This window comes from Pieris napi, chromosome 20 (assembly GCF_905475465.1).
Source record: "Pieris napi chromosome 20, ilPieNapi1.2, whole genome shotgun sequence".
Taxonomy (NCBI): Eukaryota; Metazoa; Arthropoda; class Insecta; order Lepidoptera; family Pieridae; genus Pieris; species Pieris napi.
The window spans coordinates 4,404,007-4,419,024 of NC_062253.1; the positions used below are offsets into that span (position 1 = coordinate 4,404,007).

Here is a 15,018-nt window from a genome sequence, read left to right on the forward strand (position 1 = left end):
CACCAAGTATGAAGGGATCCAATTCTTACGATGTTTTCCTTTACCGTATAAAGGTATGACGTCGGCAGAATTTATAAAACAACTTACGCCCCTACCCGAGAACCTTAATATTCATTCTTTATATGGCTACCCCGAACTTACCCACTTAACCGCCATCCCTTTATAAGATAATATAACGTAACCTCCTCCCCCCTCCCCCCATCGCAGAGGAGCCTAGGGTCTGGCACCCATTTTAGTGCGTCGTCTGCTTATAAGGGAGAAGTAGGCTTTTTTTAAATAATCGGATCGTATCTTCACCGATTTTACAGTTCTACCTAGCACTATAAAATCGAAAAAGAAAATGCTTAGTATCGCGGTCCGTAGAAGAACGGTAAACAAAATAGTGAGAATCAGGAATTATTGCTCATAAGATAATACTTCTCCCTTATGAGCTTTCCTTAAACTAGTAGAACCAGATAATTTAAACCCGTGATTGCTTAAGCGTGTATTAATTTTATAGCACAATTTTTTTTATCAATTTCCTACTATCTGACTCGACGTGAGATACAGTTTGACAATTTTTTTATTTTTAAATTACTATCAAATTACGTACATCAGATCAATTACATCTTAGTTTAAAACCCATATCTCAAAAGCTACCTTATATCACAGTTTTATATTCATTAAAATGAGCAGCGTTTTGTTAGGTTAATCATTGAAACATAAAACTCATACAAAATAACAAAAACTCGGGTAAACCAATATGTTTTTCTTAAAGCGACCATTTTGAGCTGAAACAAAAGAAAAATAAAATATATAACCAAACATAAACGGTTAATTAAAAAAAACAAAGTTATTAGAAAATACGAAAATAACGTCTGTAATTATAAACGAAAGAACGAACAAACATGGTACAAATGGGCTATTTGACATAAATTTAAACATTTTATAGTTACTAGCTGTGCTCTGCAGTTCTACCCGCATTAATTCGGTAGGTTGATGTTCTATAACCAATAGACTTTTAAAGGCAAAAATATTTTCTATATTATCTGTAGATATTCATGTCTTCTATAAAACTGTACATCACTTTGTTCTATTGTCAATAGTTTTCGTGGCATACGCGATTTAGGAATTTTTACTGGCCTTTTCACATCTAGGGTTACACTATCGTAATCTTAATATAATTATATAAATTACGTGTCACGTTGTTTGTCCGCTATGGACTCCTAAACTACCGAACCGATATCAATCAAATTTGCACACCGTGTGCAGTTTGATCTAACTTAAAAGATAGGATAGCTTACATCTCAATTTATACCCGCAATATTATTTTATTGCAAAATATTTGTTTATTATTTAATAGTCACAATTCTAACAGATGGCGCTGTGTTGAAAGTACCAACGTTTCACATAAGCTACAATTGGATGGCATAACCACCAATAAAGCATGGTGGTCCCCATGACTGGTGTTCTCCTACCGTTTCCCTTGAAATGAATAGTTTACTACTATGTAATATAACAAAAACCTTAGCCACAGCAACGCTTGGCCGGTCTGCTAGTTTCATATAAAAACAAAACTTTTATGAAAATATTCTATAGCCTAGGGTATAGTCTAAGGGTGAAATATTATTATAAATCAATCCTGTAGTTTCGAAGCTTATTCAAACAAAAAATCTTTCCCTTTATAATATTAATTTAGATTAGTGACTATAGAACTAGTTTACAAAATAAATAAATAAATAAAGAAACTTTAAATTCAAATTAAAATGTCATGCCTCCAAAACGCTGAGCAATATGGCGTCGCACCTCTGTGACGTTTTCGTAAACAAATGTAATTTTTACGTGTTAATTATCATTCTTAAAATACACAAATACTATACTATATTAATTATAATATTATACTATATATTTCGATCAAAAACCGTCTCCAGCTAAATTAAACTATACAGTATTAACGATTAGAAAGGCGAAGACATGAGATGTAAGTTTTGACATATCTGTGACTGTTTTGTGTCATGTGACTGACGTACGAAACGTACGTATTTGACCTACCTTTTTAGTAGCTACATTTCAACATTGTTACCTTGCTATGCTACCCCATACAGACTGTTTTCTTTTTCGGAATAAAAGCTAAGTCCTAAACAAAACTAAATTTTTCATTCTTTTTCCAATTTTTCTTTCCATAAAAACCTTCAAGGAATGAATAAAAAATACTCGAATTGATCCAGCAATATTTTGCGATTCTTATTTATAGAGATTATGGATTTTTTGATAAATAAATGTTTATTATAAGTCTATAACGATTTTAAAGCAACTTTATATACGGATTACTCTCAATAGTTTTCATACTGTCAAATAGCCTATTTTATCCCCATTGGCTAAGTAATAAGTATAAATAAGGATTATGCATTGAAATTAAATTAAAATATCATAAAACTTATTAGTATTTATTATAACTTGATGAAACTTTAGTAACGCTAAAATCCTGTCAATAAAATACAATAAATAAAAAATATATAAAAAATAAATAAATACAATAAAAATACTTACCTTGGTACATAATTCTTTCTGTACGTCCGTGCGTTGCGATAAACATGTCCGTCCTGCGATACCAGAGTCCCACGGGAGCTGCAAGGGCTGATCGCTGTATTAATGGACTGAGGAGACCCGGACGCGAATGACCCAGATAGACGATGATCCATCTCTTGATTTTCATTCGTTGGTGTCACATCACCTGTTTATCCACATTTTACATTTATTACATTTTTATAAAGAGTAAATTTTTAAAAGTTGGATTTCAAACTTAAATCTATACAAAAAGTACAACCAGATGTGAATAAAAGGGATAGACGATGTTGATGTTTCTCATTCGTGGCTACATTTTTTTGTATTATATTGTAGCACTTTTTTAAACTTAAATGTAGTGCAAGCCAAAATGTTGACACTGAGTTTCTTTTTTCCCACTCATTGCATTTTATCGACATTTTACATTAAATTAGAGTAAATTTTTGAATATTTAATTCGAATGATAAATCGATACAAAAATGTATAGGGAAACCGTACGTAAATGATAATCGATCTCTTGATTATAACAACGACAATCGACAACTCATTGGTGTAGTGGTTAGTACCCCTGACTGCGAATCCATGGGTCCCGGGTTCGATCCCCGGCTGAGACGAACATCGATGTGATGAGCATCTGGTGTTGTGCTTAGGTCTTGGGTGTTTAAATATGTATTTATATGTATATCTATCTATAATATGTATGTATATCCGTTGCCTAGTACCCATAACACAAGCTTCACCAGCTTAGCATGGGACTAGGTCAATTGGTGTGAATTGTCTTTAAAAAAAAAAAAAAAAATTGTTAAATCACTAGTTTACTGACATTTTACATTTATTACATTTGTGTACAGTGTAAACTTTTAAAAACTTTCGAAAATTAAATCTTCACAAAATATTGAAGGTGAGGGAAACTCGATTAATGATTCATTAACCAGTCTCTCATGATCATTCATTAATTCATTGGTAACTCGACACGAAAACATGTATTTGATTTAGACGTTATTAATAGGAAGGAAGAAAATATGAAAATTAGTCAATCTGAGACAATGTTTGCCTAAAATATTGTTTTAAGTTTGAAACATGTAACTAGTGTAAATAAAATTAATAATACGAATATTACATGCCTTCCATAAAAATACCATATCACTAAGGTTTTAAAATGCCAATCATAAAATTAAAATGAATTTTTATTTTATCTCACACACTGTTTTATTGTGTTATATTATTTTTATTACTCATTAATGTTAATATTCTACGGTTTCGATATTTGTAAATATGTGAGGAACATGTATACTAACTTTTATAGTACATATAGTAGTTTTATTCTAAGAATACATTGTCTTCACATATAATTATTCAACTAATGTAAACAAAATATTGTAAACCTATTTTAAAAGAGTAAGTGTGGAGTTTCTTGCCTATTCTTCTCCACACGAAACTACCTTTTGGAAGGGGCAACTAGAATCTTCTTTATATTTTATTTGACGTTCAAATGTGCCATTTTTGTATTTCCAACTTATTTTTGCTTAGTAATAGATAGATAGTTACCATTATCACTGCCTACCGGCGTTCGTCTTGTTAAGTCGGGACTGCTTCCCCAAGGACTTAGAGCGCCGAGGGGACTACACAAACCAGCTGTCACTAATGTATCGTCATCTTCTTCAGAGTCTGTATTAAAAAAAACAAACAAGAACAGAATATAAATATCTACGTATACTATCACAGAGTAAAACGTACAGAGAACTAAATTAGTGCCAATATTTGACACATCTTAATATATATAAATTACGTGTCACGTTGTTTGTCCGCTATGGACTACTAAACTACCGAACCGATATCAATCAAATTTGCACACCGTGTGCAGTTTGATCTAACTTAAAAGATAGCTTACATCCCAATTTATACCCGCAATATTATTTTATTGTAAAATATTTGTTTATTATTTGATAGTCACAATTCTAACAGATGGCGCTGTGTTGAAAGTAAGTACCAACGTTTCACAAAGGGCTACAATTTAATGGCATAACCACCAAAAAAGCATGGTGGTCCCCATGACTGGTGTTCTCCTACCGTTTCCCTGGAATAGTTTACAAGTATGTAATATTACAAAAACCTTAGCCTGCTAGTTGAATATATTTTATGAATAAATCATAATAAATGTGTTTTCGTACAACTGAATTTGGTACAATAGTTTTGTTTAAATAAATAATATTTTATTTAATTTATTTATTTATAATACACTTACCGTCATAAACATCGAAGAAATTGTCCCTCGATTCGTTCGGCGTTCGTGGAGCTTTCTTTTTTCTCTTGCCCTAATAATGTCAAATTTCACATTTAAAACATAATCGTTTAGTTTTTTACTTTGACTGGCCGACGAACCCCAACGCCCTTACTGAACTCACAACATGAGACAACACAAAGAGAGAGAGTTGTCAAGGACCTCGAAACAATAGGGGTTCGAAGTTGAACGCAAGACTCACAAGATAGATTGCGATGGCGAAATATACTCGCGGAGGCTGAGGCTGTATAGGCATTGATGATGATGAAACGCAAATTTATTTACAATCATGGTCCATAATGACTGACAACTTCGCATCATGTAGTTAAGTTTTGTTTAAATTAATATTATACAATTCTATGGACCAGCGTTTGTATTAGCTACCATATAAAAGTGTTATTTATAAATTAAATAATAAAAAAAAACAATATAGCAACTAGCGCCGTAAAGGTAACCGTCACCTGTAAACCTTGAAAAATGATATACCTAATGAATCATTCTAGATCAATATCTAATATCTATTGCAACCGCAATAAATTCCGTGCAGTAGTTTTTTAATTTATCATGAACAGACCGACGCGCGACGTGGCGATTGGCTTGTTTTTACATAATATAAAATATGTATTATTAAATATAAAATGACTTTTTAAAAGTTATATCAAGCTCTTAAGCTTACCTCAAGAACTCAATCATAATATATCTGTCATCGGTAAGGCGGCGTTAGTAAGAAAAGATTTCGTTGACTTCTTTTTCGCCACGACGACGATAGAAACAGGAAAGTCTTTATATAAAAGAATTGGAAAATCGATTCAGTAGATCCAGACATCTACCCTGGATTCCTAAGACAATTAGAAATTTTACAAATTTGAGTACTTTTCTAAATTGTACACGTACAGATTATATAGTTCACAACTTGACTTACAGAAATACTCACTCTGGTAAGTTCTTCAGCGACGGACATTTCAAGAGCGTGGTGTGTTCTCGCGAGTGCTGCCAATGCTTCCTCCAAAACCCGATTGCGTTCCAACTAGAATAAAAAAAATGGTTCAAAGTACTACATTTAAAATAGCATTTTAAAAACAGTACTTTGCCATAAATTTAAAGAAAAGTTATATTTCCTTACACAGGTCTTTTATTAGGTATTATTAGTTAACACAAAAGATTAGAACGTGTAGGTACTTTACACTTTTAAAATTTACTGAGGGTAGGTTAGTTACACGTCCGTTCCGCACGAAGTCTCGAAATAAAAGTGAGTCAACGCCGGTATTGCTTCGCGTTATATAGGTTTCTGCTACAAGGTGGCGTTAGTCCGCTAACAGTATAATACCTTAATAATAACAAATAAAATTCTCGTAATTGTGTGTTTGTGTGACGATTTCTATAAATTTCTTAAGAAAGAATAACCTACCTCTTTAGCCAAGGCAGAGGCGTCGCGATCTCGCGTTTGCGCAACTAAGGCGATGCAATGACGTAATGCTTGTAATGCTGCTTGACCAGATCCGTATACGTGTTGAAAACGCTGAAGAATTAAAAAAAAATCTTCAATATTTCTGCTAAGTTCATAGAGTTCATATAAAGGAGAGAATAAAGCCACGCCGCAAAACCGCCATGTGTGACTTATAGAAGTATGCGTCGAACGAGTTATCTTGCATTACCTAAAATACGTACGAACTACGGCAAATTTTTTTTTTACATACACAGCTTTATAATAAACTACCCACAAATATAAAAAATATTATCATATTTCTTTGGTTACTTTTACTTTTAAGTTTATTGCATGTACGGCTATATTTTTATAGTGGTTATTATAAGAATCACTACAATGTTATGTTAATATAAAATATTATTGTCATGTAAGTGAAATTTTTGTCTTTTTGAGAAATAAAGTCTTTAAACCTAATTATAATTACGCTGAACCGATTTTGATGAATTTTTGTGTGTTCAAGTGGATTCGAGAATTGTTTAGGTTTACAATTAGATAGGTCATTTCGGGTCCGCTAGTAGGTAACTAATCATAAATGATTCGAAAATAAAATTTACCAGTTCTCAAATAAAATCGAACTAGAAGAACTGACAAGTACGTCACTCTTCTTTGATATAATTAAAAATAAACTTTTCAAAATTTTTCATACATTATAATGATTGTCTCGAAATTGCGTTAATGCAGTTGCCCTTCTTATTAAGTGTTTAAGGATCTGTTTCACAATGTACGGATAAGTTCTAGGTACATAAGTTCCAAATTAGTTATTTAGTACATAGTAGGATAAACACTATTGTTGTGTTTCACGACTGTCAGATAGCGCTGTTCCGTGTTCGCCACATAAAGTCCATCATAAGTTATGAGTGTACGTGTTGCATAGCTATTTGGTACTTTATCCATACATTGTGAAACAGACCCTTACTGCTTTGTAATGTAATGAAGAAATAAATAATTTTAATCATAAAACTAAACATACCATATACGCAGAATGCTGTAAGGAATTCCCCTGTCTGGTCTTGTCTAAAGCTCGAAGGATCGCTTCGCACTCATTCATTTGATTCTCCATTAACGCCATATGATTGTTTGCGGCTGTTAACGAGTCTTGCATCGAACCTGGAACATGAATATTTTGTTTATACAGAACTGGACACATTGCCTACACATGGCCCATTTCAGAACACAATCCCAGCTAATGTTAAGTGAGATACTAGAGTAAGTAGTACTCTGCTCCTCTCCTTTGCTGTTTTTACAAGAAACGATCACCCAAATCGTGTAGTGCGGCACTTGGGGGTGACAACAACGAAGGGGTGACACTCCAGCGTGCTTCTATGCGAGTGTTGTTTGAACCTGCTTCTTCTATCCCCTATAGAAGAAGCAGGTTCCTAGGAGCATTCTCTAGTACAATCTAAAGAAGAATGAAAGGCAGACAACAAGACGGCGATATTCGCTAACTAACTGATATCGATACAGCTAGACTTGTTTATTTTAGTTACTTTCACAGTTTAACGACTTATGGCTTATTATTTTGGGGTCAAAACTATTTTCATCCTGCAGAAGAGGGCTAACCGTGCAATCGTTTAAAATGTAGGGAATCTCTGAGAGATAAATGCAAGGAAATTAATAACCTTTCCCTCGCAATATATTTATGAAAATATTATTTATGTATACAAAAACAGTGATTAGTTTACTAGAACTGAACATACGCACAATGTTAAAACTCGGAACAAACGCAGGCTGCAATTTCCCCGTACTAGACTATCTAAAGTCAGTCATTCATTTTTGGGAAAGGGATACTTTTCTTTTATAAAATCCCAGAGGCTTGTCAGTCGGCTTGTCAGAGGATAGTCATTTTGTATGATGATTTGATATTTTAAAAGAGGACCAAGAGTTTTTACGCCGGCTTTTTCTCTCGGCCTACACCCTCTGTCTTCTTTGCCGATGAGTAGGGATGTCTACAGATTCAAATTTAATGACGTGGAATAAGGGATACCTGTATCTTATATTCCAAAATAAACATATTTTGTTTTTTTTTATAGGTAAGACTTAAGAGCCTTAGCCCTTCTCTCAATAGCATCCAAGGCACCCAGATGACAATTGGCAGCACCAGCCCAGAGAGACTGCAGGCTTACTCCCACATGAACGGACTTGAGCTTGATAAAGATTAAGAAGCTGTTTCGGTGTGAACCTTTGGACTTTTACCAAAATAGTAGTTTTTCCTGTCACCTGGGCATTACAATGAATGAAACACCCTAATCTGACATCAGTCGACAGCGTAACGCCAAGCAACTAGACACGGTCAGCTATATCCAAAGACTACTGAATCCAAAAGCACTCTTTTTAGAACTCATTTGACACGCCTGGATCTTATTAATAAAGGGGGGGTATGAGATTGACTCTACTATTTTACTTTAATCATATATCTACTTACTTATATATATTATTGTGACACAAAAAAATTGAGTGTTTACAAAAATACCTATTATTTCACATAAGGCATAACATGTATGTTAGAACAAGTTATGAAAAAAATGGTCACGAAACAGAAAATCAAAGGTAACTTAAAGGTCGACACTACTTTTTTGTTTTTGTCTCTATTATAGTTCTCTATTTAGCGAATTTGTTTCTTAAACAAACATATAATATAAAAAATATGTAAAATCCTTACCCAATGGTTTACATTCGTCTTCCAAATCTTCAGTTGCTTCCTTCGCTGCATCGGGTGCCGCTCCCGCCCACAAATAATGCCCAGAATACGCGATATGCTCTTTTAGAGCTGTGATCCATGACTGAAATGAACAAATGTTACTATAGCGTGTCCCTTAGACCCAGTGGGGCATGGCCAAATATCAAAAATTATCGCCGGGAAACGAATCAGAACATTGGGGTTATACGCTAAATACGCTAAACCATAAAAATGTTCATATAAATGTCGGAAATAGAAAAAATTAATACAGAATAAAAATAGATTTAAACGTACGATTTTTTTTTTTCGAAAAAAAATTCTTACATCCAGCGGCTTTAGCTTATAAGTTTCTTCAACAAGTTTAATAATATAACGTTAATAATATGTATAAATTTATATTGTTTATATGTATATACTTAGTATAATCTCTAGACATAGACAAAATCAATACACAGCACCCCAAAGTGGAGCTAAAAAGCACAAAACTAAGACAAATGAACATCTTTGGAGGAAACCTTTTAGTATAAGATCCCGCTATACAACGACCTTCACCGAGATGCTTATTTAATGAAACTTACATTTAATTTAATATGTCAATAAATATAATCTATATGGGTTGCTTAGCAAATTTCAGTCCAGAGTATGTTTAATTAATATTAAAAAAAATTTTTTTTTTATAATTTGCATGTAGTAAATTTTTTGAACTTTTTTCAATCAATATTTTTAATCAGGGTAGTATTATATATGTATCACTAAAGCCTTCTTTTATACTAAAGATGTATATATACTTTAGTGTCACATAAAAAATATACACATAAATAATTAATTGATTAAAAACAACCTAACTTTTGCATATTCTATGGGCTTCATACTTTCGATTGGTATAGAATTTATCTAATAATCATACCGGTGAAATGTTTAAAAAAATATTTTTTTTTTAAATTAATTAAAAATACTCTGGACTGAAATTTGCTAGGCAACCCATATGGATTATATTTATTGACATATTAAATTATATATAAAATAATGTTCATTAAATAAGCATCTCGGTGAAGGTCGTTGTATAGCGGGATCTTAGACCATTTAGCCAATATCGTGTTATTGCAGAAGACGAGTAATTTTAGGATTAAGAAAAAAAATTATTGGAATACCATAAATTATTACAGTTTAAATTAAAAGGAATTGATAATGAATATTTTTGTTAATTTTTATAGTATTGCCATACAGTTAATAAATAAATTTTACAATTATATACCAACCTGCCTACATACGGCAACATTATCTCCAGGCGGCACAGCCAATCTATGAGTCTCACCATCGCTGAAGCTAATCACAATGAGTGCGGGTTCGGTGTCCGGAGTATTTAATTTAGCAGCGTCCATGTATTTCTTGTCCCGCCATCGGGAGACGTCGCGAGCCGCCTCTGCACGGTTCCCATAGTATAGTAACACACCACGTTGAAGTACCCCCTAAAAATACGTGAGTATTGGCTTTAGGCGCGCTAAAGCCCTACGCCGTGAGAACCCCAGTTCGCAATGAATATTTCTTTCCATATGCGGTATTCTCTTTTGGTACGTAAATTAATCAATAAAGCTTTTTATAAATTTGTCGAATACGTAAATGATCCTAATCTTTGGGATTGATTTGCTCCAGTTCAAACAATTTGTATGACTTAGCGATTAAAAAGAGTGGCGGAAAGTTTCTTGCCCGCTCTACGCCCTTGACTTGCGAACTGGTAGTAAATGTAAATTTACAAAAAAAATTACTTTTTTTTTGACGTTCATAAGTGTACTTCTTTACCTACATGATAAAAGATATTAAAAAAAATCGCCTTAGACCCAAAATACGAGGTTTGACAAACACCAATATTTGAATGCTACATTAAAATCTTACCCAAACGGGCCTCCATCCAAGGAACCTGGACCTTTTAAGTAATGGTCCTTCGAAACGGGCAGCGGTGCGTTGTAACCTTTGGACCGGGCGAACGCTAAGTACTTCGCGGATATCATTGTCTTTAGCTAAATCTATGGCTAGTTGCCCTGTGAAAAAACAATACACGTGATCATTTGATCGATTTGATCACGTGATCGATACTTAGGATCTAATTTCACTCACACTCCTTCAAGAAAAATGTTCGAACACTTAACAACTCAACGCACTTGTGAGCCTTCGGGCAGTGTGTATCAATGGTCGCCGGTATCACTTAATATCAGTTCTGTTCTATAAGTTCTATTAAAACAATTCCCACTACTCAGAATTTTTTCGTCGTCCCGTTTTAATATCATACAACATATTACGTCCAATCACACGGTTTTGTCTTTACGTAAGGATACGTTACGGTCCTAAATTAAACCTAATGTTTAAAGAACTTTATTTCTTATTACAAAAAAATATTTTTATTTACATGAGATACTTAATATGTATATACGAAAGAGATACATGTCGCCATCAGCTATCCCAATTTTGGTCTACTAGGCTCATTCTGATATGTATCTTTAATGTCCTTTTGAATTGGTTTCGTTGGTAATTGATTAAATAATTGCACACCCTCATACCTACTTAATAGACTTGTTCAAATAATTTGTATGTGGCTTCGCATAGCAAACTCGCTCGAGTATTGCGGGTAGTGGTGTGTTTGATTTTTATAAATGATAAGCTACTATGGAGAGAGATATTTAAAACTTTTGTAATAAGGATATTTATTTATTTATTTATACTTTATTACCTTTAATTCAAAAACATACATATAACAAAAATAAAAAAGCCGGTTACAAAAGTTATAAGGCAACGGGCAGCCTTATCGCTAACAAGCGATTTCTTCCAGGCAACCCTAATGTGGAACAATGAAAAAGATACACCTTAAGATACAGGTATTTAGAGATCAAGAGAAGAGAGTACCGGTACTCAGTTAAATAATAATATTATTTAACTAAGTAGTAGTACTGCCCACTGAAGTATTTCCGAACCAATTCGACTTAGGGTCCTTCAAGAAAAGAGCGTACCAATTCTTAAAAGGCCGGCAACGCACTCGCGAGCCCTCTGGCATTGAGAGTGTCCATGGGCGGCGGTATCACTTAACATCAGGTGAGCCTCCTGCCCGTTTGCCCCCCGTTCTATAAAAAAAAAATAATGATAAGAAGAGTTACCACTATTGTTTCTGAGCGTTGTATCAATGCCATTTTGTAGTAGAAGCACGGCCACCCTTGCGTGACCACGGTAAGCCACACAGTGAAGACAGGAGTTGCCTTGGGCGTCGACGCAGTTTATACTTGGAGGATTTGAGCTTGTCAACTGTAATTAATGTATTCTATTAAAAAACTTTAAAAGCAACAATAGAAACAAATCACCTTAAAATAACTAAATCATTTCAAACTAATAAGGAATTTTAATTATTAATACAATTATACATTGAAATAAATAACTAACCTTAACATAAAAAAAATTAAATTGAATGATGACTAATATCATATTTCAATAGTATTTCCTATCTTGTGGTTTCAGAGTTATTGTATTATACCTTATTTGGTATTTGTATGTCCTTTTAAGGTACCGAGTATTGTAATAAAACGATTTTCTTTATGACACGACTATTTAATATGCGTGTTGGTACAATACTGATCTATATTAAAACATCGATACATTTATATTAATCATGTAGCCACAATACTTTGAAAATCTAAAAATTTATTATATGGTTTACAAAAAAAGCAATACTAGAAAAAGAAGAGGATGCCCACCAGAAACCTAGGAAGGTAATAAAATAGTAGAAGAAGAATAAGGAGGTGGCCTCACTATGTCTAAGCTTGTGTACTAGTATGAAATGTAACAATAACATAAACTGAATGTAATATTAACTATAGTACTCTAATAAAGGCTATTATTATTATTTATTTCTTATTTGTAACCGATAAAAACTAAAAGAACACACATATTGTATTATTAACATGATATTTAGTTGTTAATTAGTTTGGTTTGTCGATAACAGGTTTTTGCATCGACAACCTGTTAATAATCTTTATTTTGATGGGCTTAGTTATAGTGTGTGTAGACTCTATGTAAATAGGTGGTTGTGGACTAAGAAAATAAGTTCAACATTTGTATGACGTTTTGGTGGAAAGAAAAGCTATGTCAGCAGTTGATGATTTCACCACACTTATATAAAATAAATAAACACTTACTCCTTAAGATAAAAGTTATACTTTCAGGACTAAAAATGCCATTGGAGTCCCTTTCAACAACATTTTCTTTTATTTTATCATCATAAGTGTATGACACTTACCAATTCTTGGACATCATCAAGACGTCCATTTTTAGCAGCATTCAAAAGCTTTCGTTCCTTCTCGAGACGCATTGCTCTATCTGCTGCTTCAAGAAGTCTTTGCACATCTTGAGACTTTGATACATCACAAGGTGTTTTCCCTTCTCCATTCATCACAGTCACATCTGCATTTTGATTTAAAAGAATAATCACTAATTCCTGCAAACAAATAAGTTTATTAAAGTGTATAAAATTATCATGATCTAGTCAGGGTATCAGGCAGAGATGTCACTTTACAGCGGATGATAAATGTTACAATATGAACTGACGCAAGGTAACTACTAAATAATCAGCTATATGCAGACAAATATTTATATTCAATTCTAATATTTTTTTAGACTACTGGTAAGTTACTGAGAATCCAAATTTATATAACTTTTATAAAAAATGCAATCACAATGTTTACGATTAAAATAAATGTATTTTATTTTATAATTTATATAGACCAACCAACCAACCTCGTTTCCAATAAAAGCAGCCTTATGTAAGGCTGTATCACCATCTTCATTGACTTCATCAACGTCAACTCCAGCCTCAAGTAGTGCTAAAACTACTTGTTTGTGTCCAAAATATGTAGCTAGATGGAGTGGTGTCCATCCGAGATTACCCCTTAGTTTCCCTATAAAAATTATAATACTGTTGTAAAGATCAACCTATCACCTTTTCATACAATCAATTTGAGAGAAAAACTAACATAGTGCTGTAGCTGACCACATTTTAATAAATAATGGGGCATGCTCACAGTAAAAAACAATTACAATTTGTTTTCATTTATTTATGTATCTAATGAAATATGTCATGTAGACACTCATTAGGTCCGTTGTGCCTATAGTCCTGGCTAACTAAGCCAGACTAGCTCCTTCCAGAAGCACAGAAGTCTCCTGGGCACTTTGTTGAGTTTACCGAGCGACCATATGCTAATATGCAACTTCATTTTGAAATTAACCATATGTTTTAAGAATATGCTCTATTAACCTAGATAAAACAAAAGCAAGATAAAAAAGGGAAAAAAAGAAAATTTAATGTAAAATTACATACCTTTACAATTTAAGTCTACAGTCAGTTTTTCAGCTTTCTTTGCTTCTATTATAGCTTTTACCATAGCCATTTCTCCATGGCGAGCTGAATATAACAACGATTCTTCAGCCTCTTGATTACCATTTCCAGTCATTTTGGCGACGTAATTGGTACACACTGTGAGTATAATATTTTATTCATTTATATATATTAATAATAATTAATTTATATAAATAAATAAAATATAATTATATATAGATATATATAGAATAAATGTGTAATAATATAAATATATTATTACACATTTACATTTTAATTTATTCACTGCTGAAAGCACTTTGTTTTACTGTTCGATAATAGACTACTTTAATTTAATTATTTTTAAATAAATAAATAACAATACGTTTTACGTATTCCAGTGAACGTTAACTAGTATTTTATAGAAAAATATTTGTAAGTATTGATAAAAGATAATATAATAGTAGATATTATATACTATATACCTATATATAGTTTACTGAATACTCGTTTGTTCGTCAAGTTTTATGAAGTGGATTCTCTCTATCTTTTGCTTCGACGTAGTTTTCATTTCTTGAATTCAAATCAAATGGCTGATGAAAACAACACAATCTTATGATCCATGTCAAAAACAAATAACAGTGACAAATAACAATGAGAAACTACAGACTACGAAA

General features: G+C 32.8%; 1 protein-coding gene across 2 annotated transcripts in view; it reads right to left on the minus strand.

Annotated features, from left to right (window-relative positions):
• LOC125059938 (oxysterol-binding protein-related protein 1) overlaps positions 1 to 14,974 on the minus strand; it is a 36,611-nt gene extending 21,637 nt beyond the window's left edge. Inside the window, exons 1-14 of one of the 2 annotated variants that reach the window (XM_047664644.1) lie at positions 14,827 to 14,974; positions 14,345 to 14,500; positions 13,765 to 13,925; positions 13,268 to 13,465; positions 12,135 to 12,279; positions 10,882 to 11,027; positions 10,248 to 10,457; positions 8,971 to 9,091; positions 7,282 to 7,418; positions 6,234 to 6,344; positions 5,760 to 5,852; positions 4,790 to 4,859; positions 4,093 to 4,212; positions 2,530 to 2,713 (exon numbers count right to left, since the gene is read on the minus strand). In XM_047664644.1, coding sequence (XP_047520600.1) covers positions 2,530 to 2,713; positions 4,093 to 4,212; positions 4,790 to 4,859; positions 5,760 to 5,852; positions 6,234 to 6,344; positions 7,282 to 7,418; positions 8,971 to 9,091; positions 10,248 to 10,457; positions 10,882 to 11,027; positions 12,135 to 12,279; positions 13,268 to 13,465; positions 13,765 to 13,925; positions 14,345 to 14,477 — 1,829 coding nt within the window. In that variant the 5' untranslated portion in view covers positions 14,478 to 14,500; positions 14,827 to 14,974. Of the gene's footprint in view, positions 1 to 2,529; positions 2,714 to 4,092; positions 4,213 to 4,789; positions 4,860 to 5,747; positions 5,853 to 6,233; positions 6,345 to 7,281; positions 7,419 to 8,970; positions 9,092 to 10,247; positions 10,458 to 10,881; positions 11,028 to 12,134; positions 12,280 to 13,267; positions 13,466 to 13,764; positions 13,926 to 14,344; positions 14,501 to 14,826 lie in introns of both variants that reach the window. The other variant, XM_047664643.1, reaches the window with a different exon arrangement.
• Positions 14,975 to 15,018: the final 44 nt, after the last annotated feature.